The sequence below is a fragment of the Chiroxiphia lanceolata genome, chromosome 6, assembly GCF_009829145.1.
Source record: "Chiroxiphia lanceolata isolate bChiLan1 chromosome 6, bChiLan1.pri, whole genome shotgun sequence".
In the NCBI taxonomy this organism is placed as follows: Eukaryota; Metazoa; Chordata; class Aves; order Passeriformes; family Pipridae; genus Chiroxiphia; species Chiroxiphia lanceolata.
In genome coordinates, this window is record NC_045642.1 from 41,578,268 (window position 1) to 41,605,364 (window position 27,097).

The 27,097-nt window shown below is 51.0% G+C and overlaps 1 protein-coding gene across 1 annotated transcript; it reads left to right on the forward strand.

Moving 5' to 3' along the window:
* Positions 1-6,984: 6,984 nt before the first annotated feature.
* Positions 6,985-9,682, forward strand: FOS (Fos proto-oncogene, AP-1 transcription factor subunit). The gene is made up of 4 exons (XM_032691858.1): positions 6,985-7,273; positions 7,687-7,926; positions 8,046-8,153; positions 8,282-9,682. The coding sequence occupies exons 1-4, from the start codon at positions 7,133-7,135 to the stop codon at positions 8,888-8,890; spliced, it is 1,098 nt and encodes a 365-aa protein (XP_032547749.1). The 5' UTR covers positions 6,985-7,132; the 3' UTR covers positions 8,891-9,682.
* Positions 9,683-27,097: the final 17,415 nt, after the last annotated feature.

A 27,097-nucleotide genomic window follows, 5' to 3' on the forward strand; every position in this document is an offset into this window, starting at 1 on the left:
CCGGGCAACGTCAGGCGCCCGGCGCGGCCCCGGCAACAGCGGTGCCATTGGCCGGGGCTGCGGGGGGCGGGGCCCGTGTCGGGACTGGCACCGCCCCCGCCCCGCGGCCGCGCCGGGAGCGTGGAGCGCGGTGTGCGCGGCGCGGGACTGCGTCCCCTGTGGTCCCTGCTGCCTCCCGCCCCGGGCTGAGAGGCCGAGCACGGCCAAGCACGACTGTCGGGGCTCAAGCCCAGCTGGCAATTCAGCACCACGCAACCCTTTGCTCAACTCCCCTCTCTCCCCCTCTACCCGGTGGAATGGGTGGAGGTAAAACTTGGGGGGCGGTAAAATGGGGAGATAGAACTTTTAGGTTGACATAAGAACAGTGTAATAATTGAAACCAAAGGAAAATACAATAATAATGGTAAGTAGTAATAATTATGATAATAAAAAGGGAAAGGAAAACCAAACAAGTAATGCACAATACAATTGCTCACCATCCGCTGGCCAATGCCAGACCCTAACACGTTGCAGTGATTTGTGTCTCTCTGTAGTTGCCAGGTCGACAGCACAGCTTTTTAAAATATTTTACTAGTTTTTCTGAATTCTGCACTTTTTCAGGGGTAAGGTATGTTGGAGCTGTCCACTGTCTTGGGTACTTGCCCATACAGTCCTCCACACCCTGCCACTCTGAACATGCAGGCCATCAGGGCAGGGAGAATGGAGGCCTGGCTGGGATGTTGGCATCAGCAAGCACCCCAAAACTCCAGTGGCCAGTGCAGGTGTGCCAGAGGGGCTTCCAGCAGCCTGGAGGGGTCCTGCACAGCCCTTCTGTGGGGCAGGAGGGAGGTGGTGGGCCCCGAGAGGGTGGTGTGTGTTGCAGTGGCCAAGTGCCCAACACTTCTTTTCAGTTGCATGAGCCCAAACTCAAAGGTCCATGCTCCACTTCCTCACCAGTGTTGGGTCATTCTTGCCAGGCTGCCTCCAGCTCTCTGGGAGATGCCAGGTTTGCCTGGGGAAGGCAGGAGAGAACCCCTGTTCCTGAGAGGAACCAGGGTCAGGCAGCCCTCCAGGTCACCTTACTGGGCTCTGTGTGCCTTTCTCTCCAGGCTGGTGCCTACCCACACCTGCACTGGCACATGGAGGCCAGCACCATCAAGTGCTATCTCACACAGATGAGAGGTGCCAGTTTTGCAGCCAACTGAGCTCTGCTGAGATCCTAAAGCAAAGAGGGACAAAGCAAGTTAACCTGACCCCACTGGCTTGGCAGTTCTGCCTCTGGCAGCCAGGCTCCCAGGAGGAGAGTACAGAGGACAAATCCTCCCTTTGCAATCACCAAGTCAAACAGTGCCAAAGTGGATCGCTGAACCTCTTTTGTGGGAGGTCTTCGTGTTTCCAGGCCTATATTCCCTGGCATGTCTATTGTCTTCATATTTTCCATATGACCTCAATGAGGAATGAAATGGGTGATGTATGGAGGTGCTGGTATGGGTCTGGATGATGGCAAGTGCTTTTCTCAACTTAGAACGAGCTGTGAGCTGGTAGCAGTGAACAACAGAGACTCTCCTCTAGATGCTGTTCATTGTACAGAGATGGAGCAGAGCATCCAGATGATCTGTAAATGTCCTACTCCTCCCAGGTCTCTCTGCACAAGCATATGCTTAGCACTGGTTGTGCAGATACTTAGGAACGGGTTAACACAAAAGATGTTTCCCCTCCCAGCAGCTACTCCTAGCCAAACCAAATTGCTTGACAGATCTGGACCCATGGGAAGGATCAAAGCCTCGGGGCTGGGCTGGCAGTGGTCTGCACTGTTTACATGTATGTATATTCATGGCACTGTTAACCCCAGATAATTTAATAATATTGAATTTCTTATTTGCTACATTTCTTAAATACCATTTAAGGAACCTCAGCTTCCTGGGGTATTCCCAATGTTTTTTTCTAGGGCAGCGAAGGCCAACTCACTGCGTAGCCATGCCTTATTATTTATTCTATTGCTTCATTACTGGGGTCTCTATTCCTGCAGTGGCAGGATCTTTCCACAGAGCTGACAGCTTCCTTTGGCTCTGCCTCTGCCTCAAGTGCAGCCTGACTGTCCAGCCAGAGGTGCAGCTCAGTCGGATCAGGGAGTAAACACCTTGCTTTCAAATCTCGACATTTACTTTCAGCAGCACCAAATGAATGTGACTCCCTTGGGGCCAGGGCAGGCTGAGTCTGAGAGTCCCTGCAACAGCCCCATCACTTCAAGAGTTGAAGACTCAAAAAGAGAGACCTTGCTTGTGTCCATGGCTGTCCTCTGGGGCAGCCCGCCCAGTGTGCTGGTCTCTGACACCAAATAGCACAGGAGGAAGGTGATCTGGGGACTACCTCCAGAGCTATTTCTCCAGGCAGTGGCAAAGGCTCAGGCTGTCCTTCTCCCTCCTAGGCGATCTTCAGCTTTGTGATCCTTTGTTTGTCCTAAGTCCACTTGAGCCTTTTCCCAGAGCACTCCCCAGTCACAACAAGTAGAAGGTTTCTGAGCTAAACAATCTTCAACATCCTGTCCCTTCTCTTCACTTCAGCTGCTTTGTTCTCCACCCGCAACAAAATCTCCTTAGCTAAGCACAGTGGCCTTTTCCTCCTTCTTCTCAGCACTTCCTTCTTTGCTACCCTTGGCCCATTTTCTTCAAGAGCCACTGCACCAATGCAGGAACAGGACCCTTTACCCAGACCCCAGTCAGTCCATGGCATAAGGATTGGTGCTGCTGCCCAGTCCCACAGGACTGGGCATGCTGCCCATGTAGCTTGTGCAACATGACTGTCCAGCTGCCACCTTCAGAAAGCTCTCGGACACAACAGAAAGCCCAAGCTTTCTCTCGATTGTGTGGGGTTTTATTGCAGGCATCTTGTGGGCTTCCATCAAGGAAATTGCAGCTGTGCTTGCCTTGTTTGGATCTTGTTTGATTATCAGAAAAGTCCTGCATCAGCCTGTATATCACTGGGTTTGAACAACTTATTGCTTTTCATTTCATGGATTTCACTTCTAAATATTGAGTGGTTCCAAAATGTGTGGATCATTTTGTTACAGGTGTTTCCTCTCCTCCTAGTTGGTCAGTGCCCTGGGATTATAACCGTGAGCATGCACAATGCCCTGGGATGGGCCTATGGCACTGGAGCTGGCGGGGAGATAAGAGATCACCTTGGCCACGGTGTTCTGGCTTTGTTGCACAAGCTGGCGGCAATGGCAGGAGTTTTGGAGTTTTGTCTGGAGAACTTTGTGCTTGAATTACTCCGAGTTATGAACTCTTGCTCGTGGGGCGATGGCTGCCAGCCTGGCCCTGGGGCAAAGGGGTGCAGAGGAAGTGCTGTGATGGGCAAAGCCATCTTTCGGACCTGCTGGCTGTGAATGGTGCATGGTGCCATTGGTGTGCGGAACAGGGTCCAGCGGTGCGTGGTGAGCTAGCATCCACCATGGTGCAGGCAAAGCATAGTAAGAATGGGTGGAATGGCTCAGCTGCATCATCTGCAGTAATTGGTGGCCAGTGGCATGTGGCTGTGCGACCACGAGATGCCGGGATGTCTCTGCTCGCAGTGTTTATTCTTTAGGATGTCCCTGTCACACACCCACCTGCTGTGAATATTAATTACTGTTTATACTTTGCGTTGGATATGTGCTGCATTTTTCAGACCTGCAGAGATGGGAGCCCTGCCCTCTTGGAGGCTCCCAGGCTAGGTGGGAGGGTGATAGCTTCAGTGTGTCTTGGGAGGAACTCAGGCCCCACATCAACAGAGGGGGCAGGCCCCCCCTGCTAGTTTATCAGCCCCCTTTCCTACTTTTCCATCTTGTTTTCTCCTGACACCTGCAGACCCTGCCTGGCTCCACAAGCTTCCCTGGGGCTGGGTGGATTGAGGGGGTCCCTGAGAGTGAATGCAGTGGGGGACAGTGGGAACAGTGGGTGTGCAGGTGTGCCAGAGGAATTTCAATAATATCCCTGGGGCCTGCCCTTAAAGTCTGTACCACAACAGGTGCTCAGGTTGTTGCGCAGATACTCTGATAGTAAGGGCAGGTTGCTTGGCCAGGAGGAGCAGAGGAGCTACTTCTTGGTGTCCACAGCAGTGTCCCTTGTGTGCCAGCCCTGCTGCTGGACTCTGATTCCCAGGTCTCCTTCCCATTCACCCCAGCAGCCTCTGGTCAGCTGGAGGCAGTGTCCATGACATTGTGTGCTTGGAGAGGGAACATAGAACCATGCTGCAATCAGCACTGCTGACAGAGAGTGGGTTGGGACTGTCATGTGGCTACCAAAGGGCCATGCTACTGGCATGAACTTCCCCTAGTGGATGGCCAAATTTAGGCACAGCCATCTCCTGTGCCCAAAGTGGGTTTTGGCTGTGTGGGTTGTACTGGTCCACACACCTCAGGTGCTTTTCTGCCATGGTTTTCCTAGGCCAGGTTCAGTCACGAGCTCAGATGGAGGAGGGGTGTGAAAGCAGGGCCAGGTTCCAGTGCTGCACTCGGGGGCTGAGGAGCTCATTGCTCTGTTGTAAGACTCAGAGATGCAAGCTTTCCCATCTCCCTGTTTGGTGGGAGGAAAAGTGGAGGCCAGACAGGTGGAGGGGTCCCACTGGTATGTAGGATAAGATCTTCGTTGGATGGGTTCTGCCCTGACAGAACCATCATGGTCCATTCCTCAGATCACGCTAATTTGTGAGGGCCTAATGTCTCTGCTCATTCCTGGCTGGCAAGGGGGTTGAGGAGTCCGCTCTGCTGGCATGCTAGTGAGGGCAGCCCTGTCACCCAGACAGGAGGATTCACACTCTGTTTTGTCCCTGCGGTACCACCTGCTTCCTTTTTTTGTTCTCACACACACTGTGGTAAAATGTGCACACGCTGTGTTTGGAGCAAACGACAAACCCACGTCATGTGTTTTCGCTTTCTCTGTTTTGTTGCTTTCATGTGTTAGAAATGTGCGGCGTCCGTGCACTTTCCGTTTGGTACAAACAGATCACGCTTGGTCGCCAGCAGAGATGGCAACAGATGGTTTGCTTGGGCACCACAAAAATATTCTGGGCTTTGCTGAAGTGGGTTCCCCTCCCTGATTTCCAGACACTTCTTCTGGGGAGGGCAGTTTGGCTAGAGAGGCCCTGGGGCAGTTTGCAGACAGCAGCAGGGCTAAACAGGGATTTTCTGAAATCCCTGGCAAATATCTGGGACTTCGGACTGTGTTGGAGGTTCTTGCCCCTGCTGGGAACCAGTGCATCTACCTAGGCCCTGCTGGGGACGTAGCTGCAGACGTTTGGCCTGTTGCTCACCACTGGCAGGAGTGGCAGGGTCCTGGCTTTGCTAATTTGCTGGCACATCCCTTCTCTGGGCCATACTGAGGGGGGACCTCCTCACTGCAGCCTGGGGCTACTGAAGAGACCATGCTCGCCTTGCTACTTCGTCAGCCAGCATGGGGGGAATGCTGGTCAGGGTGAAGAACCCTTGGCAACGCAGGAACCTGGGTGGCTGATGCCTGCTCAGAGAGGGACTAGCCCAAGGGCCAGTGCTGAGCTGGTGAGAGCAGCACTGGCCCCCGCGGGTCCTTTCCCAGGGAGCGGTGTGGGCCGTGAGCTGCGGCAGTCCTTGGCTGTCCCCTCTGCTCTGACGGGCAGCTCAGAAATAGCAACTGGCCCAGTTCTCCCGCCCCCGTGGCCCAGATCTCTAAGAACGGAGGTTGCTCGCGCAGCAACAGCAACAGCAGCAGCATCAGGCGCTGCATTTAGCCCATGAGCTCAAACAGAGGGAGAGGCTGCCAGCAGGATCCCAGCCTGGCTGGGTGACGCTCCTGCCTAGAGACTGCGCTGCAGGCTCTGTTTGTTGCTGTAAACACGCTCGCTGCTGCAGCTTCCCTGTTACTATCTATAGCCGCGATCTCTTGGCTCCCGTGCAAGGCGAGTCTGCGGTCTGGCTCCCACCTTAGCCTGACCTGAGCCAGGGCTGCCTGACATCCCCATCGTGGGTGGGTGTCTCCGGGCTTCGCTACAACGAGGATCAAAACAAAGCCCAAACTGGAGGAAAGGACGAGCCTCACCCCTCTCTCCTCGTCGGTGGTTTCCCGTTGGCCCCTTGCCCATGCCCTTGGCGGCTATCCCAGCGCCTAGGAGGGCTGCTCCCAAGCTCTCCCAACCTCGCCGGGGGGCTGCAGCCCCCCAGGCTTCCCTGGCAGGGCTTCCCACCGCCCTGTGCCATTACTCTCACTCTCGACCATTACTCGCGTACATAATAAACAAGTCAATAGTGACACATGAGCGTAACGCATTCCTCGCTGCAGCTAAAGGGGGTAGGTCGGGCTTTCCGTGCGTGGGGTCCGCCGAGTACCCGTGCCCAGCTACGCGCAGACCCTGCTCAGTGCTAGCGATGGGGCTTGCCTTGTAGCGCAAAGCGTACCCCTGCCCGGCCGGGCCCCTTCTTCGCCGCCTTCCTGGGGGCACCTTGCTCCGCGGCGGGGCTGTGCAGGGCCTCGCCGAGGGGAAGGGGCCACCTGCGAGGGGATGGCGCCCCCGGGGGCAGTGTCAATGCCCCGTAACCCCCGCAGGGCCTCGCCAGGCGAGGGGGGGAGGGGCCGCCGCGTCCCGAACCCTCCCATCCCGTCCCGTCCCGCGCGCCGCCCGCCCGCCGCACTTGGCTGCAGCCTGGAGCGCTTCCCGTCAGTCACGCCCCCTCGCACAGGATGTATCCCATATAAGGATATCTGCGTCAGTGGGTTCCCGAGCCCGGCCCTACCACTCCGCGCGGGGGGGAAAGCCCCGCGGCCGCCCCCCCCCCGCGCTGCCCTGCGGCCCCCATGCCCCCGCCGCCGCCCCCCGCCCCCCGCCGCGGGTTTCTCCCGCGGGGGGCGGTGGCAGACAGCGCGCGGCTCGGCCCCGGGGAGGCGCGGGGCGGGCGCGGGGCAGGCGGCCACCCCCGCGGCCGCGGGTGGCGCGGCCCTGGTGACGTCGGCGGGAGGGTATAAAAGGGAGGCGCGGCGCGGTACTCCAGCAGCCCAGGCAGCCCCGGCGGTGAAGCGGAGAGACGTGCGGCGCGGACCGGGCACAGGGACGCACGCAGCCGACTCCTCCTCGCTTCATCCCCAAGGACGCTTCACTACCGTCGCGTCACCTCTCGCCACCGGCTTGCACACACCGTGCCGACATGATGTACCAGGGATTCGCCGGAGAGTACGAGGCAGCGTCCTCCCGCTGCAGTAGCGCTTCCCCGGCCGGGGACAGTCTCACCTATTACCCCTCCCCGGCAGACTCCTTCTCGAGCATGGGATCGCCCGTCAATCCACAGGTGAGGCTCCGAACGTGCCGGCTGCACTCTCGCCGTGGGGCAGATGCACTCGGGAGGGGAGGGGATGGGACGGGACGGGAGCGGGCGGCGCGGAGCTCGCGGTGTCCGCGGAGGAGGTCAGGCAGGGGACTGTGTGCGGGGAGCGGCCCCGGTGCCCAGGCGGGGCGGGCGGGGGGTGCCGTGGCTCGGGCCGCGCTCTGCGGCGGGTGTGTAAAGCGGCTTCATTGATGAAACGCGAGTTCATTGAGGAGACTCCGGAGCAGCGTCTGCGTCAGCGCAGACGTCAGAGATATTTATAACAGGCCGCTCTCGTGTGGAGCCGGCGCTGGCAGCGCGGCGCCGCGGCCCCGGGGACGGCGGGGAGCGGCCCGGGCGCCCCGCTGACGGCACCCTCCCTTTCTTCTGACCTACAGGACTTCTGCACCGACCTGGCTGCCTCCAGCGCCAGCTTCGTGCCCACGGTGACGGCCATCTCCACCAGCCCCGACCTGCAGTGGCTGGTGCAGCCCACTCTCATCTCTTCGGTGGCCCCCTCCCAGAGCCGCGGGCACCCCTACGGCGTCTCGGCGCCCGCCACCTACTCCCGCCCTGCAGTGCTGAAGGCGCCGGGCGGGCGCGGGCAGAGCATCGGCCGCCGGGGCAAAGTCGAACAGGTGAGTGGGGACTGGAGTTCTTGGGGGTATGGGGGGTAGGGGGGTGCGCGGCTGATGGACTGCCCCGGCCGGGGACACCGGGCTAACAGCGGGACTGAGCGGCCTCTCTCTACCCGCAGCTGTCCCCGGAGGAGGAGGAGAAGAGAAGGATTCGCCGGGAAAGGAACAAGATGGCAGCGGCCAAGTGCCGCAACCGGCGGCGGGAGCTCACCGACACGCTGCAGGCGGTAAGTGCTGCCCGGGAGGCGGTGGGGGCGTGGGGAGAGGGGGTACCCAGGGGGCGGGGGTGGCAAGACGAGGGGGACTCCAGCCGGGAGCGATGCCGGCCTTGGCTGACAGCCTGCTCTCTCTGCAGGAGACCGACCAGCTGGAGGAGGAGAAGTCAGCGCTGCAGGCGGAGATCGCTAACCTGCTGAAGGAGAAGGAGAAGCTGGAGTTTATCCTGGCGGCCCACCGGCCCGCCTGCAAGATGCCCGAGGAGTTGTGCTTCCACGAGGAGCTGGGGGCTGCCACCGCGCTTGACCTGGGCACCCCCAGCCCCCCCATGACAGAGGAGGCTGCCTTTGCTCTGCCGCTGATGCCTGAAGCGCCGCCGGCCGTGCCGCCCAAGGAGACCGGCAGTAGCGGGCTGGAGCTCAAGGCCGAGCCTTTCGACGAGCTGCTCTTCTCCACGGGGCCGCGGGAGGCCTCCCGCTCCGTGCCTGACATGGACCTGCCTGGAGCCTCCTCCTTCTACCCGTCGGACTGGGAGTCGCTGACTGCCGGGACCAGCGGTGAGCTGGAGCCCCTCTGCACCCCCGTGGTGACCTGCACCCCGTGTCCCAGCACCTACACCTCCACCTTCGTCTTCACCTACCCCGAGGCAGACGCCTTCCCCAGCTGTGCTGCCGCGCACCGGAAGGGCAGCAGCAGCAATGAGCCCTCATCTGACTCCCTCAGCTCCCCCACCCTCCTTGCCTTGTGAGGGGCTCCAGCACTGACTGACCTGCTGGGCCCCATCCGCTGCCCATGTACCCCCACGGACTTGCAGCTGTGCCCCAAGGGGCTCCCCAGGCCTGGGGAGGGCCCTGCCACCACCACCCCCTGTCTGGCCTGGTGCCCCGGGGCCTGGCAGAGCGTCATGCACCGAGGTCTCGCACCTCTTCCAGAGATGTAGCAAATCGCATGGAGTTTGTCTTGTCCCCAGTGGCCCATCCATGAGAGCTGGTAGTCTGTAGCATGTCCCACATGGCTGGGTAGGTGACTCCCTCCCCTCCTTAGTATCACTAGCATTAACTAATTAATCTCTTGGTTTTAAATGATTGGAATTTAACCTGGTGCTGGGTATCTCCAACTCGTATCTAGTGCAGCTGATTAACAATAACTACTGTGTTCCTGGCAATATCGTGTTCTGATGACTTAGCAATGACCCATCTTACGTGGGGGGAAAGAGACTCTATTTTATTTTCTAGTAGGTAGATAAATAGCTATATCCATGTACTGTAGTTCTACATTGATGTTCATTGTAACTTTACTGATCATGCATTGTTGAGGTGGTCTGAATGTTCTGACATAAGTTTTCCATGAAAACGTTTTTATTGTGTTTTTAATTTATTTATTAAGATGGATTCTCAGATATTTATATTTTTATTTTATTTTTTTCTACCTTGAGGTCTTTTTTGACATGTGGAAAGTGAATTTGGATGAAACTTAAGCATTGTTTGCTTATTATTGTTCAGAAACATTGTCAATAAAAGCATTTAAGTTGACTGCTGGACCTGTCCTTGTGTTACCTTTTGCATAGCTTGCCTGTGACCTCAAAGGGGTTCCCCAGCCTCTAATTTGGGCTGGGCTTTATAAAATGCAGACTGCTGCTAGCTGCCTGAGGCTTAGGATGCATCAGGGTGGGAATACCATTTAGGCCAGCCCTGCCCTTGTCCTAGTGTTAGTCAGGGCTGGCTGTGGTTACACCCTTCCCACCCATCCTAGTGGGCAGTAGGGTCACTCCTTATGGCTTTTCCCATCTGATCTGTCTGGCTCGGGTCCCCTCCTGTGCCTCTGTGTGTCACCTGCTGTGGCCTTTCAGCAACTAGCTGGAGGTCTTGCTGGAAAGGAGGTGAAAGTTCGTGCCTCTGAATCAGGAAGGCCATCTCCAGGCTGGGGCCCCTATGATCATTTGCATGTGCTTACAAGCCCAACTTCCTCCTCCTCCCTCGGGAAGAGTGGGCATGCACCCTGGCTCTGGGTGCCCCTGGATGTGGTCTGGTTCTTTGGGACAGGAGAGGAGGAGAAATGTTTGTGCACTTGCTTCTCGCTTTAGGCTAAGTGGTATAAGGCAAACCACTGCCCTTGCCCTTCAGTTTCCATTAAAGCCAACCCAGTCCTTGAATGAATGAGTTACAGCAAATGGCACAAACACATGCTAGGAACATGATTCCTCCCTGGGATCTCTGCAATGCTGCCTCTCCTGCCTAAGTTAGTTTAGGGGGAATTGCTATTCTCTCTCATTCCTACTGCTTGTGCAGTGAAACCTGTGCCCCTCTGGCAGACAGCAGCTGGGCCAGGTCCACCCTGCATGCAGATCATGAGTCTGCTCCCTCCCTAATAGCTGCATGTGAAGAATCCCATAAGAGCAGCAAGGCTTTGCTGACAGTCTCCAGCCCTGTCACTCCAGCTTCAGAACTCCTTTCTCAAGATGAAAGGAAAGATGCCACCTGCACTGACATGTGTGTCCAGCTGAAGGCCACCTTGACACCATGCTCTCAGGAAATTTCGGCAGGCTGGTATTCAGGGCTGGGTTTCTATAACTACACATTTCCTGGTCACTGCAGCAGGCTCTGCTTTCTTCACCCCTTCCCTACTCAGAACACACACAGGATGTACCTCATGTCAATAGCACATACTGCAGCTCCATGGCTTGCTCAACAAGGCCTGCCCTGTGCAAAAGCAAATATTACACTGCAGCTTCCTGTCTTTCAACAATAATCTGGAGGCAGAGCTGACAAGTGATGAAGAATAACCCCAGTTACTATTGAGAAGGAGCTACTTTCACATTGCCACTTGAGTTGATGTGGGCAACACCCAGGTGCAACAAATGCACAGTAGCACTGAGCCATGAAGCAATCATGTAGGTGTAGCTGCAAGAGAGTCAGACTTATGTGCTAAGTAACCTCGTGAAGTCAGTAAATCTGGAATCACAACGTACTATCTTGCTGAAAGACCATCAGGTTCAGAGCTGGAGAATTCAGAGGTCTTCAAGAGCCCATGCATGCTGTTGAAATCATGACATCCAGCAGAGGCAGAAAGGAGCAGGGGTCCACACAGTCCCAAAATACCACACACTCCCCTCAAAGTGATCCTGGCCCCATCATCTCTCACAATCACCGGAAAGGTTAAAGCAAAATCTAGTGTTGAATTCGGAGAGACGGCAGTCCTGCCTCCTAACCAAGGCTTTTCTTTTTAACGGCAGTGACAGCAAGTGCCAAGTGTGTCAGGTTTTGCATTTGTTACGCAATGATGTCAAACTCGGGGTGGCACTACATGTCTAACCCCAGGCTCCAGCCCTACTCCTTGCCTTCAGACATGAATGACCCAGAATTCAGGATGCGCTACATAAAATTTATGGTGTGTCATGAATGTGATTTATCTGCTTCCTAGAATTTGAGAATTATGTAGTGAAGTTGCACTTAAATCAGTGGGAATCTTGCCACTAACTTCAACAGAGCAACAATCTCTGCCTGCAGTGGATTGCACGCATGAGCTTCAATTACTATCTGTATCTGATACATCACACAGATACCGACACAGAGCTTTGTGAAACAAAACAATGAAACGAGATAAGGCAAGCAAGAAACGCTCGTGTTATTTCTGACACCTCCTGTGCTCCTGATCCCTCTGAGGGCAGTAGGGTAATTAATTCTTAGAAATGTAATTGCAACATGAATAACACAAGGAACAGGATAACTGTTACTAGGAATTACAAAAAGTAGAGGTGTAAACCAACATGAAGATCCTTAAACGCGTTTATGGTAGAATAAAGACGGGCTGCCCAGCTAAGCCACCCCGGGTACCGCAGGGTGCTGCGGATCCAGGGCTGCCTCGGTGCTGGCAGCAGCCGCAGCCCCGACATGGTCCTGCGTACCCCCACCTCCCGCCTCCGGCGCTCCTGACCCCGGGCCGCGGCGGGGCGGCCGCTGCCGGTACCTGAGATCAGCGCGGCGGTTCCCGGCGTCGGGGAGGCCGCCCCGCAGCCCGCGGGACTCTCCCGGCGGGAGCTGCGGGCACAGGGCGGGCACAGAGCGGGTCATGCCCACACCCCCGGCCCCGCCCCGGCCCCCCGCGCATGCGCGCCGCCGTGTTTACTGTTTGGTTGCCGAGGCGGCGCGCGCGGGCGCGCCGGGGACGTGACGTGACGTCCCGCGCCCCGCGGGGACGCCGCGAGCCAGCGCCGTGACGCGCGCGCTTCCGGCCGTGCCCATATATGGCAAAGCGGCAGCGCGGCGCTTCCCGGGGCGGCGCGGGGCGCGTGCGGCGGGAACGGCGCGGGAGGGAGCGCGGGGGGACGGGGGGGGCACCGGGACAGGCGGCCCCGCCCCGGGATGCCCACGGTGGGCTGACAAGGGAGCCTGGTCCCCGCTCCCCCCCCGCCGGCACTCTCGTTCCCTTTGTGGGCTGAGGTGTCCGGAGAAGAAACGGGGGTTTTCCCACAGCTGGGTGCTGAGACCCAGGCGGGCTTACGCGTAACGGCTTGTAGCTCCTGCTGTCCCTAAGTTAAGTTTCCCTGGCAGCACCCCTCCACCTGGAAATCTCCACAGTCAGCTCTGAGCTGGAAGAATTGACCTGTGATGGTGGAAAATCAAAGGTGATGGAATTTGACTTAACATTAAAAATAAAAACGCATAATGAACAATTGGCTTTTATCTCCATTAGGTGAGAGAAAATAATTACCTTTTTTTTTTTTTACATACACATAGCACAAGAGCTATGACCGCAGTGTACCAGGTGACCAGGCACCTGTATCCTTGAACACTTGCTCTGCCGGTTCTCATGTCATTTGTTTTGTTGTTACTTTGCCAGTAAATCTGACTCTACTGCTTTCGGTCAAAATAGAACGGGAAGCCTGCCAAAAAAGTTGTGAGAGCCAGTCAAAAATAAATGGATTATTCAGAGGAAATAAAGTTCTGGAAAAAAATTAAATTAGTATTTTGATCTGTGCTCACTGTAGAGGTACTTAAGAAGATTCCTGTGCTTATACTTGATTTTGTGAAAGATTTATCAGAGGATACGTTTCAAGGTGAAGGGCTTGTAGAAAAGGTTATGTAACCAACGGCTAAAATAAAAAGCAACAAACAGTTGGACTTCATGATGTTGATCAAGGAGTTCTAAGAGAAGTCAAGACTTAAATAGCTGAACTGCTTACTAATGGCTTTGCATAACACTGTATTTAGAAGCGCTTTTATAACAGAGAATGGGAAAATAGTTAATATGCCAATTAAAAAAAAAAGCATCCTGAAAAGTTCTGGAGAGCTGCTGAGCAATGAGCCTGTTATCTGTACCAGGCAAATGAATGAGAACCGTTTAAAAATGTGAGCTAGTGGGTGCAGGGAGAAAAAGCAGAGCAAAAGCTTCTGAAGAAACTGTCGAATAAGAGGAGAAGTTTTCACACAGGTAGATGACACTGCATTAAAGCCAGGTGTCAGTAAGACAGAGCAAAAATGTTTCTCAGTAGAAGGAGTCAATATGCAAAGTTCCAAAAGGATCTGAATTGAAGCTTGTGAACTGAAAGGAAAGGTAGTAAAATGTCATAATACAAAATGAGTGGGTAATACAATCTGATGTACTTACATGTAAAGTGTTTTAAATGGGAGATAAACAATCCTAACTTCAAACATACAGAAACAGCCTAGCAGCTGATTTGTCATTTGGGAACAAGATGTTGGCATAATAACAGTTCTGCGAAAACCTCAGCTGGAGGCTTGGTAAATGAGCAAATCAAGTGTTAAGAGATAAGGAATAAGAGGAAAGGAATAAAGCAGAGAGTGTCATTATGGCACAGGACAAATCCACAGTGTGCCAGTGCTTTGAATCCTGTGTACAGTTCTGATCTTCAGAAGGATGTAGAGCACTGTAAGAGGTGCAGAGAAGTAAATGAGTGCCATGAGGTGTGGGACAACTTCTGGGTCAGAAACAGGTAAATTAACTAGGATTCTTCAGCTTTACAGAGTCACAAATGAGGGGAGGTTTCTTTCAATGCAAGAATGATGTATAACAAATGAAGCTTAGGGAAGATGTGGGATAAAACCAAACTTGACAAGTTTGCTCATTCCACATTGTGGATACTTGTAGTAAATTTTATTGCATGATTTTGTGGATACTACGAGGGTTTTTTTGGGAATGAAAAGTCCAGAAAATGAACACAAGGAAAAGCTAGTGAGGACTATTAAATACACAAATATCCCTTTTGGCTGTGGAAGTCCTGGTTTTGAAATTTTTGGGGCTTTAGGGAATACTGTGGGGAGGCAGCACTACACCCTGACTTTATCCTTACTACTTTCTTCAGGTGGTTGATGCCAAGTAGTGCCAGAAGACTGTGGCTGGTAAAAGAGAGGGGCAAAAGCTATGCTTGATCTCATCAAATATGACTATTTATATGTAGGTCTTTAAGGATTTAGCCGAACTGTTGCTCTTTCCTGTGCTTCCTTATTGTAGTGGTATTTGAAATTTGTTTAAATTACCACAAGATGTGATGTCATATGTCCATGCACCTTATCTGTTCAGATCTTTTGCAGATAAGGTTGTTCTCTGACGGTGCTTCCGGCAGGCCTTCCAGGCATAGGTAGACTGGTGGTGACCCAGTGAGGTGCTGAAGTGAAACCAACAACACTCATTCTTCTCATTTGGAAACAGCGGATGTCCACAAGGGACCTGGATATTATATCAACAGGATATCATGGGAAAACAAAAGAAGGTCGTAACTAGCATGTGGACAATATATCTTTGTTATTTCCAGTTAAGGAGCTCGTGTTCTGTTATGTGTCATCCCATCCCCCTCTGCACCCCCAGAATCTTTAGTCTGCAGAACAACAGATTTACAGCTCCTCCTCACTGATTATATTTGAACTCTGTTTCTATATAAATGTTTTTTAACTTGTTCTGTTGGCTAAAGATAACCAGCTGCAACATTAAGGGAGTAATTTTAATTCTGATTGCATTGCCTCTTTCACTTGGTGAGGATTTAGTGCTTTTTAAATAGCCCATCTTGAATCTTCTCATACTAGGGAATAAGGGAAGTGAAACCAACTTATAGTATTTATCTGGTTTTGTTTGTGAAATTAAATATTTCTCCTGAATAGGTAAGGGTATTGTAAAGCCCATAAAATACAGTAGCAGTGTTAGTCTTCGAGCATATAATCTGAAAGGTACGTGAGATTCAGATATTGCAAGGTTATTTGGGTTTTTAAGTAAAACATTATTTTGACACTGCTCTGAAGTATTCAGCATGAGAATGATGCAGTTCCTGCTATGAAGTGTTTGAACTCTAATTGTAGGAAAAATGACAGTTGCCAGTAGTGCACGCTAGAGAGAAGGACAAGATCTGTTACAGCATTTAGGCATGTGGTATGGCAGTTGAATTAAAATAGTAATGTAACCTATTGATGATGTGTCACTAACCTCGAGGACACCAGGGAAGATAAACCAAAGTAATTTGCTGTCATTACATAAGAACTGAGTGCAAAGCCAAGAATGGATTTTCAGCACAGATAAGGATTTCACTCTAAGACTTGCAAAGAATTCAGCTCTTCAAAACTTTAACTATTCATGGGAGTCTCAGATCCTCCCATCCTTCCCCTCCTTGTTTGTTTGTTTTCTTGCTATTTGTCAGCAAGTTCCAGGGTCCACAAACTTGGGTTCCTCAGCTATGCTTGTGCTGCTAAATCAAAGGGGATAGGAAGCAAATATGGGTATTTGACTGCTGATTTTCCACTCTGCTTTATTACACAGTAATAACTCTGGTCCCTGAAACAGTCTTGGCCTGTGTCAACTGGCAGCTTCCAAGATGAAACTTGGGTGTAGTTCAGAAGGTAGCATCTGGCCGACGAGCAGTGGGCAAGACTGTGTGAAAATGGGCCTCCTTCAGACTACTGGGTCATGCAGCAATATCTTAGCAGGTTTCACACTGTCAAACAAACCTCTGCACTTTGGTATATAATATATGACAGGTCCTTTAGCTTCACGCTGTAAATCACCCCTCTGGGCTACAGCACAGCCATCATTTATTCAGTTCTGAGTGTTTGAAGTAACACCCCTCAAATAATATTTATTTGACACCACAGGTAGTTCAGAGGTGACACAGATCAAGTGCTGTGTAGTGTGGATGTGGTGAGTGTACTGCCTGTCCCTTCTGCCACAGAACAGTTCCTGGCACAGCTTCACTTGGCATTGTAGATGGTGCCTGTGTCTATAGATGAGCTCTGGCAGCTTAGAGGATTTAAGCTGGAAGGGTTGTATAACACATTCAGTGCTCCAAAAGAAATCCTGATGATTGCGGTGTTTGGTAAACTATCTCCAAATCATCCTAAATGTGGGGTGGGACTTAAGGGAAAGATGAACTGATGGTTTTCACTGAATGGTAGATATGTAGCTGTAATTGGAGACAAACATGGTGAAATAACACACAAGGAAACATATTACTCTACCTGGTTGTTTATCTTCAAGATCTTTGTTTTGTCTGAGCTAAGCTAAGGGGCATGGCAAGCTGATGGGGTGATTTCTACAGCTTTAAGAACGACTAAATGATAGTCACACAAGCTACCCACCCCAGAAGGGATGATCCCAATTAGGAACATTTATTTGAGAGAAGTTTTATGCATACTCTAAATACCTCTAGGTTCCAAGGGACCCTATTGAGGGCAAATGCTTCATTGGGTCTTAGTCCCAACACATTTAGTTAAGACCCAAACTTTTAATTGCCTTCCTAATGAAATTCCTTTTGTTGTCACTTTAGTCTTTTTTGCAGAAAGGCACCTCAGGAGTGCAAGATTCTTGCTCATTACACCAGAGCAGTGTTAAGATGGCTTCTTAATAAACCTGTCATATAGTGTAAACATAAGTCATCTTTGCCAAGAAAACTTTAGCACTTCAGAATTAAATATTTTTTCGTAATTTTTAGAACCTATAATTTGAGAAGGATTTTACTGTGCAAGTATTTTCAGGCCAAAAATAAACACAGCTTATTTGCTGATTCCTTATAGAGTAACTATAAATAAGATGGTTCTGGAATGGTGATACTTTGTAATGAAAGTGCCAACCAATTTCATTTGTTTTATGTATGGAATAGAGTATAACTCCATGCAGTCAAACCCCAGCAAAATCTCCTTTTTCCAAACCACTTTATCACCAAAGTCTCCAATATTTTTCTGCTCCGTGCCACTTTGTCACTTGCTGTTGTAACATCAGACATTGGCTGTGGCTGAAGGCCTGAACTGTTGCGTGCATGTGAGAATGATTATCATAGCTAATTTAAGGCACGTGTAATAGCACGGGGAATGACTTCACAGCCTCCAATCTTGTCATAAATATAGCTTAATTACTGGATATTGCATGACAGATTGTGCCCTGCAGGTGATCAGGCACAGAACGTGGTAAAGACCAGCTCTGACTCTTAACCAAAGGTTTGTATTTCCTTTTAAGATACATTATGCACTGAAATAATCATCTGTACTTATGATAACAAAGTATTTATTATATAATGATTTCCACCTGAGGATCTTGGAGCTCCTTATGGGCGCTAATGATTGAAGTGTTCTGTTCTAGTTTGCAGCTTACCATGAACCATTCAAAGCAGCATCTGAGCACTTTCCTATTAACCTCAGAAGTTACTAATATGCAAATGTGTGGTTTATTCTCCTTCCCTCCCCTCCCACCCCCTCCCCGTGGATTTTGTGTTGCAGTGTGTTTGCATTACAGGTGAAAGCAGCATGCTTTGCAGTGTGAACAGGAAGGTACCGAAGGATCCTTGATCCATAGGGAGCTCATTCTCCAAATTTGGACAGAAAACTGGAAAATGGTGTCTCTTGCCAAGGCCAATATTATGTTATTGCAGGGTCCTCTTGTGCCAGAGGGGGAGAGTTGTTGCATACTATCTATCTTGGTGTTTCAGGAGACTTCTTTTCTTTGCTGGTCCCAGGCCACTGATGCCTTGAAGGTGAGAACCTTTACTTTTTACTGATTCAATTATCTGTTCCTCCAAACCATATGAAGCAGGTGAAGAATAGGTAGGTATATTGAGGCACTGAAGTTGAAACTGTAGTTTCAGGATAGCTTAATCAATCTACATGTGTGGTCCTGCTATCTTCTCTGTTCCCATATATGTGATTCTGTTTTATTCCTGTGTTCTACACAGTTACTTGTCTGACCTCTCAATGAAATGGTTCAGGAAGTTACACTGGCACAACGAATGTATTTATGTAGGAGGGTTAAGTTCCAGCTGGTTTGAGTTCCTGCCCAAAGTTACTGCAGTACCAGTCAAGTGCTAATACCAGAGCACTGGAAGAAGCAGATGCTGTAGCTAACAGAACTGTATAAACTCCCATGGAACAGCATATCGAGGGCATAGGCAAGTGGTTTGCCTAAATTCAATTTGGAGTGCTCACTCTTCAGAGCATGCATTAAAATCCTTATGTTTTACCTTGAAAGTGGTCAAACACTGGAGCAGGTTGCCTGGAGAGGTTGTAGAAACCTCCAGCTTAGGAGATCATCAAAACTTGACTGGCTGAGGCCCTGAGCTGCCTGCTCTAACTGGCCCTGCTTTGAGCAGGGATGAGTTGGGTGGCATCCAGAGACCCCTTCCAATCTGTGTTGATGCACTGAGGGTATGATCAGCAGGATCAGTTGGGTCAGGGAGAGCAATGTGCTGGTGGTGTGTGTGAAAGCAGCTGAGTGGTAACAGGGTTTGTGGCAAGGAGCTACTCCAGATGTATGAAATGGCTCTATGTATATGTATAAGCATCTCCAAGATCTGGATGACACGCTCTGACAGATTTAACTAGCAGTTTAAAATACCATCTTTGCTGTCTATAGTGGGTTGCTAGCTCTCCTGGATGATAGCCTGTGCTGTACCCTTGCCCATTCCCTGTGCTGTACCCTTGCCCATTCCCTGTGCTGTTAGCTAACCAACTGCCTGAGGAAAGGGTTTGTGCAGAGCTCCCTGATGCCTAGTAACAAAGGCTGACTTTCCAGTTCTTTTTGTCTCCCCTGGAACAGGTGTGTTAGCCCAGGCCAGGAGACCAGGATGGAGAGACTTGCATGGGAATGCCTCAAACCACCCCATCAGAGTCACCCACCTCAGTCAGACCCCCGAGGCACCATTTTTAGACTCAACTACCTGTAAACCCAAATCTTTGGAGTCCCAAGACATCCATTTGCTGGAGTTTCTTTCCCCCCGCATCTGATTTTCCATACTTGTCATTTGTGGATAAAATGCTATAGCTTACACCAACATGCTATAGTTTATACTGGCACTGACAACAGTGTGTAAATGTCTTTGTGGCCTTGGTGCTTAATTCCACAATGGATGTGAGGACGATCCTGAGCTGTAGCAAAGCTATCCAGTAAAATGGCACGGGGCTGTCCGTGTCTCCTGAGGTTTGGCAGCCCTCTCCAGGTCCAGTGTCAGTCGAAGAGTCTTGTTGCTACTTGGGATTTCATCATCCCAGTGCCTGGAGTCATGTGGTTATGTAAGAATTTAAATTTTGGGTTTTGTTAAGCAGTGTTTAGATCTCAAGATCAAGGAGGAGACTTAGGCAATACGAACCCTGTAGCACCAGATACTTGAAGCAACAAGCAACGTCCAATGCTGACAGCAGCAATATTGGGCGGATCGCAGGAGTTCTGGGGATCTGTCTCGTGGGATGGCACCTGTGGGTGGAGCCGGCTGGGCAGCCCCCTCCGCCCGACCTCCCAGCTGTAAAAAAGCGCTCCTGGCCTCTCCGTCCCTTGGCCAGGTCGCCGCTAGAGTCGCCACCCGCGCTCCCGCTCGGCTGCTCGGTCCCTCGCGTCCCCGCGGCCGCTCCCCGCCGTGCCCTGTGCCCGGTGAGCGCATCCCGCAGTGCCCTCTCTTGGCCGACGGCTGGTCGGGGCCCTGCCCCGCTTCCCCGGGCTGGACACTCAGAACTTCAGCCCTGGGCGGTCCCGGCATGTGTCTGCAGCCTTGCAGGAATGCTGCTGGTCTGGTGGGTAAATCGTCATTTCTCGCCTTTCACTGCTCCCTGCTGGTCTCCGGGAAGCTGAGCACTGGGGGAGAAAAGCAGAAGCGACTAGTCCTAGTTAAGGAGAATTGGATTAGAATGCTCTGACCCCAGAGGTCATTACTCCAGCCACCCCGGGCTCAATGCAGGTCCAACAAGAGTGTGTTTCTCACTGTGTTGTCCAGCTGGGTTTTGAATGTCCCTGGGAATGAAGGTTCTACAATATTTCTGGGCAACTTGATCCAGTGTTTGATCTGCCTTACAATGTAAACAATGAGGATCCTGGGGACACAACTTCTGAAGAGTTAGTATTTCCCTCCTGCGCTCCCAAACGTTTCACAAATGCCAAACAATTTTTCAGCAAAGTGGCTCCTCAGCCAGGTGGCACTGAGTACTGTTGTGTGGAGCTATTCCCTCCTAGGTGGGGGACTTTGATTATTTTTGAACTTCATGAAGTTCCTATCAGCCATTCATCCAGCCTATTTGGATTCCTCCAAGTGGTAGCACTGCTCTCTAAGCATGTCAGACACTACCAGTGATTTGGTGTTGTGCATTAATTTGCTGTCTGTAAGCTTTGTCACATCATTCAGGATGTTAATAAAGGCATCAGACAGTACTGGTCCCAGTATTGACCCTTAAGAGACGCTACTCAAGTCCACTGTCACTTGGACTTAGTAGTGCTGACTGGCTTTAAACATGATGATCTGTATAGTTTCCAACCCACCACATTATTCATTAGGTGAATATGTGACTATCTCACTAATTTGGCTCTAAGGTTATTAGGGTAGGTGGCATTGAGAGCTTCACTAAAGTCAACTACTGGCTCAGTCAGAACCAAAGAGCTGATGCTCCATCCCCAGTGCAGCAGCCTGCTTTGCCAGCTGCCACAGACAGACCCTCTAGTCCTCTCCACAAAACCTCTACCCCAGTCACTCACCCGATCCCATCTCCCATCTGCACTCACACTGCTCTAAGGCTGCCTCTTTCCTCTCACCAATCTGCTTTCCCACGATTGCCAAATCTCACAAGGGTGCTTCCTGGGGTGGGACCAAGTAGGCAGGTAAACTTTTCATGGAACAGACAGGTTGTTGATACATGGCCAGACTTGCTCTCAGGGTCCTTTGCTTTGCTGTGTATCTTCTGTGCAGTCTGATAATTTAAATACTTTTTGATGAAATCTTGTTCTTAATCCTCTCAAATATGTACATGTGCTGATATTGAGTCTAGTTTATCTAACGAAGCTTTGGACAAAGTGGTCTGTTCCTGTAAACCCCATACAGACCAGGGGCCTGGCAACCTCTTATCAGATTTTGCCCTAGGAAATAGTAGAAAGTCTGAGAGAGACTGTAGAGTGGTATCTGGCAGAGACCGAGGGGCTGGGATCTGGCACTTGTAAGAAGTGCTGAAGACTAAAGCACAGCACAAAGGAACTTGGACTCCCACAATCTATGCTAGTCAGGGGAAGAGCCTTGCTTGTCTTTATTTTAATGGGTTTTGACTCTTTGAGCTGTGTTCTACAGAAGGGACTTAGGGAGATCGTGGGTTAAACCTGTCTTGGACCAGTGAGAGAGCCCATTACTGAACAGTTGACAGAGGCTAGATCCTGGAAGGAGTATCTTGCTGTAATTACTGTGCTGGATGTTCAGGTGGCACTGAGGCTGAAGGGCTCAGAAGCTGTAGAGCTTCTTTGATTGAAACATTGTGAGTCATTTCTAAAGGAAGTAAAAATGTAGGAAAATACATCCCAGCTGGAAGGTACCTCAAAACTTCTGCACTGCTATTAAATTACTTATGTCCTTGCAAAATGGATAACAGGAAAGAAAGCCCAGCAACATACAGCTCATGACATTTATTTCTGATCTTTTGAACCCAGGGCAGAAATCCTTGTGTGGTGAGAAGGGAAACTGGGATTAAGACTTGGATAAGAGTTTGGGTAAAGTGTACAGTAGAGCAGCAGCACTGCAACCAGTTCTTAAAAATTAGCTTGTCTTTCCTCCTTTACAGTGGAGGAGGAGAGGCAAGTTAGAAGACTTCTGAACTAGGCAGCAACAGGATGGCCAGAACTTTTACATAATTGAAGAGTGGGCAGGGGACAGATCCTGAGGGCAATTTGGAAATGGCTGTGGACATCTGAGGAGGTGAGGCACCCTGAAGCATCAGTGTTACAGCTATACCAGGTGCAGCACTGGAAGAGTAGCTTCCTGAGCCTGTAAAGGTCTGTCCAAACACAGCTTACAACTGTGTGATAGCTACTATGGTGCTTTGTTGGGACTGTAATGTCTAAGGCATTTCTAGAAACAGTCATTCTTCTAGTTGTATTTTTTAACTTGCTCTCATCAAAGAAGCATCTATAGGTTTAAGCTAATCTGATCTCTTGACTTCCCTTGTACCTGACAGCCTGCTATGTCCAGCTGCTCGCCATGCCAGGTCAGAGTGTAGTTTGAGATACAATCCCTTCACTGCACTTGCTTGGGTTAATTGGCTATTTGTGTCCTGTTGCCAGAAAGGCACATGGAGATCTCTCTTCGAAAACATGAGCAACTTCACTATTTTATCTTCTCACTGAGGACCACCTTTCTGCACCCCTGTCTGCTGACATTCAGGATGTTGATGGCAGAGCAGTGGGAGACCAGAGGGTCATTGCAGTCCTGCAATAGAAATGGCCACTCTTGTGTTTGTAATGGTTGCTAATAACCTGGGTTTGAAAGGAAACAGTTTGTTAGCAGTTATGCAGCTACAGAGTCCTGCCTGTCTTATAAACTCTGCTCTGTTCTCAAGACCTTCAGAATAAAAATGGAGACAGTGAAATGTTCAGGCAGTAACAAATGCTGCCTCTTATTTTGTTGATGCTGGGAGCAGGGGCATTTTGCTGTACTGAGTTTCCTTGTGAGTGAGGGCATTAGTCCCAGGGAAATTGTCTTCCTCTCCTGAGGATTGTTAAGCACATTCCTACTCTTCCCTTTTGGAGCCCTGTCATTGGAGTTGCAGAGCTGTGCATGCAGAATTACCTCAGCGACCCTGAAGGAGGGGGCTTTGCTGAGGAGATTTAATAGCTGCAGTATCTGAGGAGCCTCTGCTGTTTGCTGAGCCTGACAGCAAGGTCCTTCTGCTCCTGCTAATGGGCTCTGCCCAAATCCCTCAGTACATGAGCTACCTTCTGTCAAAGCTGGAGAGGCTGGGTGAGTCCAGCTAGGTGTTTGGCTAATGCTTCACAAGGAGCAAGCTTTTCCTTTGCTTCCCTCTACCCTGCAAACCTTCTGCTGACAGGCAAGATGTTAAAATAAAGGCTGTGTGGCCCCTATTGATTCTACCCAAGGTTTTTCTTTTTTTTTTTTTCTTCTTGTAGAAGCCTGACACGCAAAGTCTTGCACTGTGCCTTTCAAATCAGGCTCTGGATCAAGTCTGGCAAAGATTGGGTGCAGCTGCAAGATTGCTGGAGGGGTTTTTATCCTCACATCAGATGGAGCTGGGGCAAAAAAACCCCAAAACAAAACAAGGGTAAATCACAGAGCCAGCAACTTTCTTGGCGTCTCTGGGATTGTGGCTCCTCCTGCCCCTCCGGCCTTCAGAAATGTATTCGGCAGAGCTGCCCGCATAGAAAAACAAATGCTTCCCAAACCAAAACAGAGTTGGGTGTTGGTAGTGAATGGGCCAACACTGCGTGCTGGCGTCATCTCTGCCCACTGCCAGCACGTTGTCATAGGAACAGCTGGATTATTTTACAATCCAGCTGTGGATCCAATTCTCCAAAGGAGTGGCCTGGAGGGAGGAGAGAGGGGCAGGCAGAAGGAAGCACTGCTGTATTTTCTGGTAACTGGAGGAAGGAGGAGTATTAATGGAGAGAGGGAGGGAAGGATTACCAGTGAGTGCCATCTATCATAGCCTGAAATTACAGCTAGTCATTTCCAGATAACTGGCTGCTTGGAATTACAAGCAGCATGTAGTTAACTGCACTTACATGCAGTTAACTGCATCTTGGAATTACAAGCTGCCCTGTGGGAGAAGGGTGGTGAGGAAAAAGGCAAATCTGTTTGTGTTGAGGCTGATAACGTGTGTCCCACAGCAGACTGTCCTGCAGAGACCATGGCTTGCCAGCTGTGGGGACTGCTGTGCACCTGTATAGGGTCTCACCACCACAGAAAGTTGGAGCTGATCAATTAATGGGTGTTAGCTCACCAGGAAAATGATTCATCACTGTTTCCCTTGCCTTCTTTTCAATGTTTGTTGCCTTATTTCCTTTCTGGAAGCTCCTTGGATCCTGTTTTGAGGCTGCAGAAAACTGAGGGCAATGTAAGTGCCTAAGCAGAGGTTTAGTCTTTGTGCTGGTGAAGGCTGTCACACCAAAATGAACACACATGGTCCGGTGGCAGGATGTTTGCTCTTCAAGTGAGCTCCAGGCCTTGTGGTTTAGGAAGTGACACTATTTTGGGGCTTGATGAGTACCCGCAATGAAGATTTGGTGACAGAAGCCAGGAGCCTGCAGTGGCTGTAACAACAAAAGCAAAGCCTTTGCCCTGGTAGAGCTGGGGCTGCTGCTCTTCCGCAAGGGGAATCCAAGCACATGGAATTCGCCTGTGGAGCGCTCCCTGCCCAGGGAGAAGTGAGAGGAGGCAGAGAGGCTTGGCTGGAGGCCGTGGCGTTAGCAGCTCCCCGCTGTGCCCCGTCCAGAACGTGGGTACACTCGTGGCGCCTGAAATGAGGTGCCCCACATCGCGTTTTATCCCGTTCCAGCGCTGGAAGCGGCGTGGCGGGGTCCCAGGACGCGGTGGCAGCTGCGGGCGGTGACCGGCAGAGGGCGCAGGCGGCGGTCCCGGCCCCGCGCTCACCCCGCGCCTCCCGCTCCCGGTGCCCATCCCGGCCCACTCAGCCGGGCCGCGGCTCGGGAACACCAGGGGTGACGGCGTGGCCTGGGCTTGTGTGAGCGGCCCTGGAGCTGGAGCTGTTGGGCATAGCCGGGGCACGGGCTGTGGGCGCCGGGAGGGAAGGAGACAGTCGCCCCCGCCGCCGCATTGCCCCCACCCGGGGGAGCACGGGCGGGCAGCTGCCTCGCAACTCCGTCGGCGTGTTCTGCAGCCTGGCTTAGTCGACAGGAATTGTCCTTCCGTCAGTCACAGGCAGGGATGTCCACGCAAGAGCTGAGTGTGGGTTGACTGGCAGGACATGTGAATTAACCTTGCCTTCCCCTTGCCAAGTTATCTGCCTGCTCTGGTGAGCCTGGCTGGCTCTGAAGACCCTTTCCCTCAGTCAGTTCACAGCTGGGTGGGAATGTTGGTCTGCTGGAGGGTACTAAGGCTCTGCAGGGGAGTCGGGACAAGCTGGATTGATAGGCTAAGGCCAATTGTACAAGGTTCAACAAAGTCAAGTCCTGCACTTGGATCACAACAGCCCCAGGCAGTGCTACAGGCTTGGGGAAGAGGGACTGGAAAGCTGCTTGGCAGAAAAGGACCTGGGGGTGCTGGTTGACAGCCACTGAATGTGAGCCAGCAGTGTGCCCAGGTGGCCAAGAAGGCCAATTGCATCCTGGCTTGTGTCAGAAATAATGTGACCAGCAGAACTTGGGCAGTGATCATCCCTCTGTATTCAGCACTGTTAAGGCCACACCTCGAGTACTGTGTTCAGTTTTGGACCTCTCACTACAAGAAAGACATTGAGGTGCTGGAGAATGTCCAGAGAAGGGCAATGGAGCTGGTGAAGGGTCTGGAGCACAAGTCTTAAGAGGAGCAGCTGAGGGAACTGGGGCTTTTTAGCCTGGACAAAAGGAGGCTTGAGGGAGACCATTTTTGCTCTCTACAACTACCTGAAAGGAGATTGTAGGGAGGTGGGAGTTGGTCTCTTCTCCCAAGTGACAAGTGATGGGATAAGAGGAAATGGACTCAAGTTGTGACAGAGGAGGTTTAGAGTGGATATCAGGAAAAATTTCTTCACTGAAGTGGTTGTCAAGCACTGGAACGGGCTGCCCAGAGAAATGGTTGAGTCACCATCCCTGAGCGTATTTATAAGACATGTAGAAATGACACGTAGGGACATGGTTTAGTGGTGGACTTGGCTGTACTAGGTTAATGGTTGGACTTGATGATCTTAAAGGTCTTTTCCAACCTAAACACTTCTATGATTCTTACATGCAGTCTTTGCCAGAGCTGGAAGGACAGGTCCAGTTTTATTCCTTGATTTTGAAGTGATGAGTGTATGACAGATAAAAAATGTAGAACGTCAGGGAGCTTAAAAGACTCTGACATAGTCATTTTGCCCTTTGTCAGAATTCAGAAAAGATACTGAGCCATTTTCTTGGCATTTTAGGTACTGCAGTACCTTCTTCCACCCCTCCTTCTTTCTCCATTCTTCTGGCTCCTCCCAGTGGTCTCTGTTGACCCTGCCAGTGAAGACTGGCATCCCCCTTTAGCGGCACAGTTGGCAGGACTTTTAATACTTACATCCGGCCTAGCTTTCAGCATGTGGGCTTCTTTACCAGCACATCTCCAAACTTGTGAGAGAAGCTCCAGTGAGAACTGGCAGATTTAAATTATTTTCAGGATTTGGACTTACTAGTAAAGACACCTGTTTGAAGAAAATTACTTCTGGGCTTTTTTAGCAGTGTAGTTCTGGATCTGGCCGCCGTTCTAGAGGAGATATTTGCAGGTGAAAATAGCACTGGAGAAGAGGTCAGGGTTTGGCCCATAAAACATACAAAGAAAATGCTTTGCCTGGCATCTAAACTACACTCCAGTTAATTCCACATTTTCAAAGAGATAGAGAGATTCCTCTTTTCTCATTTTATTTTTGGTCTCTACTGTTTTGGGGATGTGTTTGAAGAGGCAAACTGCAGGCGGTGACTAATGAAGTGTCTCAGATGTCTTTCCATGATGAGACAGCCACCAGTGTGGAAAATACTGCACTTTTTCTGGGGGGAATTTTGTCTCTTGCTTTATGATATAAGGAACCCACTTTCT

Excerpts from the sequence above, each read along its gene's own strand:
- FOS (XM_032691858.1), top strand. The coding sequence starts at position 7,133 with ATGATGTACCAGGGATTCGCCGGAGAGTACGAGGCAGCGTCCTCCCGC. Across the intron at positions 7,274-7,686 it reads GATCGCCCGTCAATCCACAG|GACTTCTGCACCGACCTGGC; the intron begins GTGAGGCTCCGA and ends TCTGACCTACAG. Across the intron at positions 8,154-8,281 it reads TCACCGACACGCTGCAGGCG|GAGACCGACCAGCTGGAGGA; the intron begins GTAAGTGCTGCC and ends CTCTCTCTGCAG.